At 50.1% G+C, this 6319-nt stretch overlaps 3 protein-coding genes across 3 annotated transcripts; all 3 read right to left on the bottom strand.

Moving 5' to 3' along the window:
- Positions 1-234: 234 nt before the first annotated feature.
- DQ04_03171070 (putative protein kinase) lies at positions 235-2766 on the bottom strand (the record flags this gene model as incomplete). Its single annotated transcript, XM_009312598.1, has 1 exon — positions 235-2766. One exon carries the CDS (start codon positions 2764-2766, stop codon positions 235-237), a length of 2532 nt encoding a protein of 843 aa, XP_009310873.1.
- Positions 2767-3047: 281 nt separating this feature from the next.
- Positions 3048-4928, bottom strand: DQ04_03171060 (hypothetical protein; the record flags this gene model as incomplete). Its single annotated transcript, XM_009312597.1, has 1 exon — positions 3048-4928. The coding sequence occupies one exon, from the start codon at positions 4926-4928 to the stop codon at positions 3048-3050; it is 1881 nt and encodes a 626-aa protein (XP_009310872.1).
- A 269-nt stretch (positions 4929-5197) lies between these two features.
- Positions 5198-6184, bottom strand: DQ04_03171050 (putative nucleoside diphosphate-linked moiety X motif 22-like; the record flags this gene model as incomplete). The annotated part of the gene is made up of 1 exon (XM_009312596.1): positions 5198-6184. One exon carries the CDS (start codon positions 6182-6184, stop codon positions 5198-5200), a length of 987 nt encoding a protein of 328 aa, XP_009310871.1.
- Between the last annotated feature and the right edge of the window lie 135 nt (positions 6185-6319).

Here is a 6319-nt window from a genome sequence, read left to right as displayed (position 1 = left end):
AGAGAGAAAGACATCGTAGTGCACACAAAATCTTTATCATCCCATGAAAGATATTCGGAAGTGGATGCTTAAAGCAAAAGAAAAGGACGTGCTAGGTCTATTTCTTAGTCTCACAACAAAAAAGGAAAGGAAACAAAGCAAACAAATATACCTATTCCTCACCATATTCCCCTTCTGTCTTTTCTGCTTCAAATATGCCGACAGTTGCCCTCCATATTCTGTCTCATTCCGGTTTCATGATTCACGGTTACCAATCCAAACCACCGAAGAGCCATGCTCGATATCCTTCGGCCCCTTCTCATTGCCACGCACATCGTTCTCAAAGAATGTCCCACCGCCGTCTTTGCAAACCCACACACCTTCATAGAGGTTGCCGCGAATACTGTTCTTTACCACATGCGGTGCGCCTCGAGTGGTGACGAGAAGCCCCGCATTGCAGTTCTCCTGTAGCTCGTTCTCCTCGATGAGGCCGAGACCCCCCTCAAAGACATAAATGCCAGCCTCCCTCCCTGAGCGAATGCTATTCTTCGTAATTTTAGGAGAGGCCCGTGCCTTAATAAGGATACCGGCCCGCTTGTTCTGGCGAATTTCATTTTCCGTGATGATGGGAGTGGCACCGTCACAGCAGAAAAAGCCTGCCTGTGCATTTCCCACAACTCTGTTCCCACGAAAAATGATGTTGGTGTCCGAACCTTTCGTAACAACACCACATCCACCATTGCTCGCGATAAAGTTATCCTCTACAAGGCCCGAGGCATCCTGACAGAATATTCCAGTTTCTGCACATTCTGTAACATGGTTTTTTCTCAGACGTGCAGCACTATTTTTCTTCAGAAAAAATGCGGCAAAATCACAACTGGTGAGAGTGTTGTGCTCAAATAGCCCTCGACCACCCTCCATCACAGCTACACCAGCTGTTTTGACCTCGAGAACCATACAGTGCGTGACGATAGCCTCTGTGTCAGCGGACAAACTGATGCCACTTCCAGCGCAGCAAGAAATGCGACACCTCGTAATTTTCCATTCGCCCCCTGTGAGTGAAACAGCGATGGGGCGGGAAGACTTCTTGTGATGCTTTTCCCCCACATGAGAGTCAGCTGGTGAGTTCCGTCTACCGGCGTGTCGAATAATGAAATTCTCCACAGTACCACGTCCTGAAGCACACTCAATGGCAAATGGCGCATCGTCAACCTCAATAACAGGAGAAGGGCTCTCACCGACGAGCTTTAGATTGTCTGGCAGGGCCTCCCCCAAGACCAATGGAGTGTTATGAATAGTGTTACCCGCCACCATGATCTTCCGAATGTGGGGCATAGAGCGCACTGCATTTAGCGCAGCAACAATTGTGGGGTAGTCCTGCGGCACGCGAATAACTGTGTTCTTCATGCTCTTTATCAAAGCACTGCTAGACTGCTCCGCAGACGTCCCGCATCCGGAGTTTCCGTTACCACGAAATACTGGCAACAAAAACCTCGAGAATGTATGACTGGCACTGCAATTAGCTTTACGAGTCAAGGGTGGTAGACTGTTTGTATCCATTTCATTCAGAACATGCGCACGAGTCGTTTGATTGTTGCGTATGTTGCTCAGCGGGCTGCGTTCGTGACTTTGCCGAGTGTGGTGTTTGTGTCGTGCGCGGTCGCACCCTTCACATAGTACTGCACTGCAGTTCGCACAGGCTGCAACCGCAGGCTCTACCTCGCACAGCTCACATATAACAGTCGGTATCTTTGGACAACTCATGCCTGCAAACATACTCGCCATTGAGGTGTTAGAGCGCTGCGAGGCCCCTGTGTTAATACCAGCAAGGCGCCGCAATATAGCTGCCGGGGAAGGCCGGCCATCTGGAAGCCGCTGAAGCATATCTCGTAAAAGGCCACCAAGCTTGGCAGAGAAGCCCGCTTCCGTCACTTGTTGCACCACTGTCTCAACTGCCAAAGGGTTCTCAAGAACGCGACTGTTAATTGGCTGCTCCCGAAGGGTGACGAGCTCCAGCATCACGACACCCAATCCCCATACATCTACCTTTTCATCGTACACCTCATGGAGCATACGCTCAGGGGCGAGGTACAAGGGTGTCCCTACAATGCTCATACGGCCTGGTCCAACTGCAGCTGCAAGCCCAAAATCACCAATTTTAACGTCTTTGTAGTTGTCAAAGAAGATATTTCGAGGTTTCAAATCGCGGTGAAGGAACCCTTGCTCATGTATGAAAGCAAGCGCCGAGGCACATTGTTCCATCCATGAGAGAATCTGTGCCTCCGTAATGGGGTGTGACCCGGTCTCCATGAACTGTTGCTTTGCATCATGTATCGTCCCCTCCATGTCTCCACTGGTGCATAGCTCCATCACAAGGCAGACACAAACTTCAGAAGGGCTCATACAAAAGGCGCTGGGATTAGTTATACTCTCATCACAGAGGATTTGACTTTTGTTGCAGGTTCTGCTTGCAAGACCGTTTGTGCTGAACATCCGGAGACCCTGTGTAGATTCGAAGATTTTCGCCTCACTTTTGTTAGCCATGGTGAATTCATGCCGCACCTTGTCGTTGTGGAACACAAGAAAAAAGTCAACGTACGATACGACATGTTGGTGGCGCAGCTGAAGAAGAACCTTAATCTCCTTTAGGGCTGCATTAACCATCGAATAGTCAGCGCATCGAATCACCTTCATAGCCAAACCTTTATCTGTTGGCTCATGCTTCACACGGTAAACGACACCCTGTGCGCCATCACCGATCTTGCCACACACTGTGTAGTCCTCCATGGGGTGCTCACGCAAAGAAAATCTAATCTACTTAACAATGCGATGAGTTGAAATGCCGTTGAAGGGATAACAGGGTCGGTAAATGTTATTGCTGGTGGCAGAAGACTTTGTCCAAATAGATACCCTTTCCCTAGATCTTAACAAGAGGAGGCTGAAGAATAGGGAAGAACATTGCGCTCCTACTTTTTTTCCTTTTACTAAAGGCAGAGATGCATATATATATATATATATATATATATACAGTACAGGGAAAACCCAATAATTTCAACTCCGTCGGAATACTATACAGATAAAGAATGCCCGCGCACCAACCGTCGCGTCGCCTCCACCACTGCGGAGAACGTCAGAGGGGCATCGCTTAACGTGCCACTTGCCGCTGATTGCATTTGTTCGAAGAGATTCGGTGTGACGGCCACCGGGGAATCGAGCAGCTGCAGGAGATCGCGGAGCTGCCCTACGGTCACAATGCCGGCTGATTCCATATCAGAAACAGTATGAAAAGCCTGCACAATAGGATAGATGGAGTGTTCATGATGCTTCACAAATACTCTACTCAGACTGCAAAGAAGACAACCAACCGAGACAATAGGACCTTGATAACCGTCCTTGCCGTTGTCCTTGCCTGTGGCAGCAATCAGGGAAGCAGCGGTTTCCACCAAGTCGATATGTAGCGTCGTATTTCGATGTGTTTCGGGAATCAATGTGTCAATGATACAGAAGACATGCTCCTTAGAGAGGAATCCGTGGTGGGCGCAGTGACGCAGCCACATCTCTTGCCACTCGTATCTGTCATATTTGCCAAGTTGCGTGTCTCGCGCCCTGTCCACATCACGTTCAGCAAAGTCGGGAAGAGCAACGCGTTTAATAACATCACTGATGGTCGTACACAACGACTCAAACACCGACCAGTATGATTCCTCAATCTTGTTGTCAAGCACCTGCGCAAAGACATACGCTTCCACGCACTTTTCCACGTTCGCATAGTAGTGGAGGGTATCCGTGAATTCTGTGATATGCGCAGAGATTTCTACCTCTGTTGCGCGAGGATACTGCTCCGCAAAGAAAAAAAACATGTGCCGCTGCATTGTCTCGTAATAACAGCATCCATTCCACGGTATTCCCCTGCGCAACTCTGTTTCCCTACACTGCTTCCGCCGGACCATCTTTTGGACGAGAGAGAGAAGTGAAAGCAGAGACAAGCGCTGCTGTTTCATATTGATGAAGCCAGATTCGGTTTCTGGCATAGTTGTAACATTTCTCAGCTGCTTCTGAAACTTCGTTTTCTGATTTTGATTTTCTGGCATTCCCAGCGGGGGCGCAAGCCGAGTGTAGCAACCATACAGCTCCTGCATCACATGCGCCGTAGTCCCAAGGAGTCCTTTGAGTCTCTGCGGATCGTTGCTACCAGCACAGGTAGCCATTTCAGTTGTTTTCACCGCCTCGAGAAAGAGATGCTTGAACAATTGCTGCTCTGCCTTGTGGGGCGCGGGTGCTGTGGGAACGATACTTGAGACGTGCTGTGCTGCCTGCATCGCATTAAATGCGGCATACACCTTTTCCTTATCTGCTTCAGCCTCATCGCTCGAGGCATCATGCATCCACCGGAGTGTTCGAATGCTTCTCCGCAGGCGGCAGTATATATTGAGTGGTGTTCCCTCCACATCCCAATTGCCCAATAACCGCTCACTGAAGCCTGCAGGTGGTACGACAGGCGAAAAATCCACTGCCTCTGCTGCACCTATCTCACCACTTCCGCTAGAAGAGACTACTTCCACCCCATTGATGACGCGCAGTTGCGGAAGGGATTGGGAGAGCCACAAAACCGCCCCTGCATCAGGCAGTGAGAGGCGGAGGGAGTGCAATTCACGGAGGTGCCGTAGACTCTCAATGACTTCATGGCAGAGCTTCAGCGGATTCCCAGAGAGATCGAGGGAGCGCAGCTGTGGCATACATGCAGCAAGATCATCCCCAAACGGGAGACATGAAATGTAGTTATCACTGAGGTCGAGCGAAAGCATGTGGCGCAGTTGAGCAAAAGACGAGAGGAGGGTGTCAAGACGCGTGATGCCGCAACCCTTAAGGCAGACGTAGGGAGTATTGACGGTCGCGCTGCGGTGGTTACTCAGCATGATGTCTGAAGTGCTGCACGGCGCCACTGCCATCAGTTTCCCTTTTCCAACGAGGAGACCAAATGGGAGAAATGATGCCACTGTGGGTAGTCACTTCGAAAGACGCAATCTTTGCCTGCATGCGTTACAGTCTCCCAACCCACAAAAAAACCAAAACAAAATACACAAGCAGCCCCGCCGACAGTGCGAGGGAGGAAAAAAAAACCGTTTGGCCAGAGGCTCCGTGTGCATGCGTATGCCGTTATGCGGGGATAACTCATGTAAAGCCTTCCACCCCATACCATTATCCCTCTCCACGAATGTTATTGATGTACCCGAAGGAAATTAATTCCTTGCACTAGACATGCAAGCGACCCTGGCGTTATATTCCCTTGCAGGTTTTCTGCCACAAAATGCCTCACAGATTCTTCGTCCGTACCAATGGCGTTGAGCTCGATGAACATCAAGGAGTTGGGAACAGATTCAAAGGCATCTGCGCCATTCCGGCGATTAAAACACGCCTCCACCTCAGAAGCGGTTTGACTCAGCTCGATCCAAAAACAGATATCGGGCTTCCTGGTGTGCGCGTTTTTCACAACACTAATGAGGCCTCTGTTGCGGCACGAGGAACGCTCCACACCAAGTTCATCCGCCACTTCCATCGCCGCCGAATCAAAAAAAAGTCTCACAAGAGCAGAGGAGTTTACACACTCAAACCACGCGGTCGCCTGCTCCACAAGTGATTCACTGGTGGGTCCGCCGCTGCGTGTTGCTTCCAAAATTTGCACGTTCAGAATTTCCGTTGGCTCGGGGTGGCCCCCAGGAAAGCACAAGAACCCAGCGTATTCGCTAACAGCCTCTGAACGGCGAAACAGAACACCCTTGCCGTCCGATGTGACAGTAAAGCATTCAACACCCAGGGCATTGGAAAGATAATTATCCACAGTGGTTCCCTTTGCCTTCGCGAGTTCCACGTAGGTGCCGATGTTTCTCGTCGTCCCAATGCTAGTTTTGTAGTCTGTCATGCCAAGCTCTAAGTGACACTTCTTTCCATCCCATGCCACACCATGCAACCGAAACTTAAGGCCATTGTACACGCCTCCATTCTGTGGTTCCCCTCTGCCACAGCTGCGGTTTTTATGTGTTAGGGCTTCCCACGTCGCTTCAATGGCATTGCTATCCACCGAGGCGTCCACTTGACGGTTGTGAGAGCAACGAACTGTCGCCTCAACGGCATTCTGCAGAATGGGGTTTTTTCCAGCTGGACCCAAGAACACCGTCTCGAAATTACCGCTTTTGTCAAGACACATTTGTCTCCTCTATAGATTTTCGCAGCAAGACGGGAGTGAGGTGTGTGTGCATGTGGGGAGGGGCGAGAGCAGCGAACGAGGAAAGGCATTTGCGCCACAGAACCTCAAAGATCCAAAAATAAACGACCAAAGGTA

Source organism: Trypanosoma grayi (genome assembly GCF_000691245.1).
Source record: "Trypanosoma grayi strain ANR4 Tgr_317_V1, whole genome shotgun sequence".
Taxonomy (NCBI): domain Eukaryota; phylum Euglenozoa; class Kinetoplastea; order Trypanosomatida; family Trypanosomatidae; genus Trypanosoma; species Trypanosoma grayi.
The sequence above is the reverse complement of the archived record's forward strand: the minus strand, read 5'-3'. Positions and strand labels throughout refer to the sequence as shown.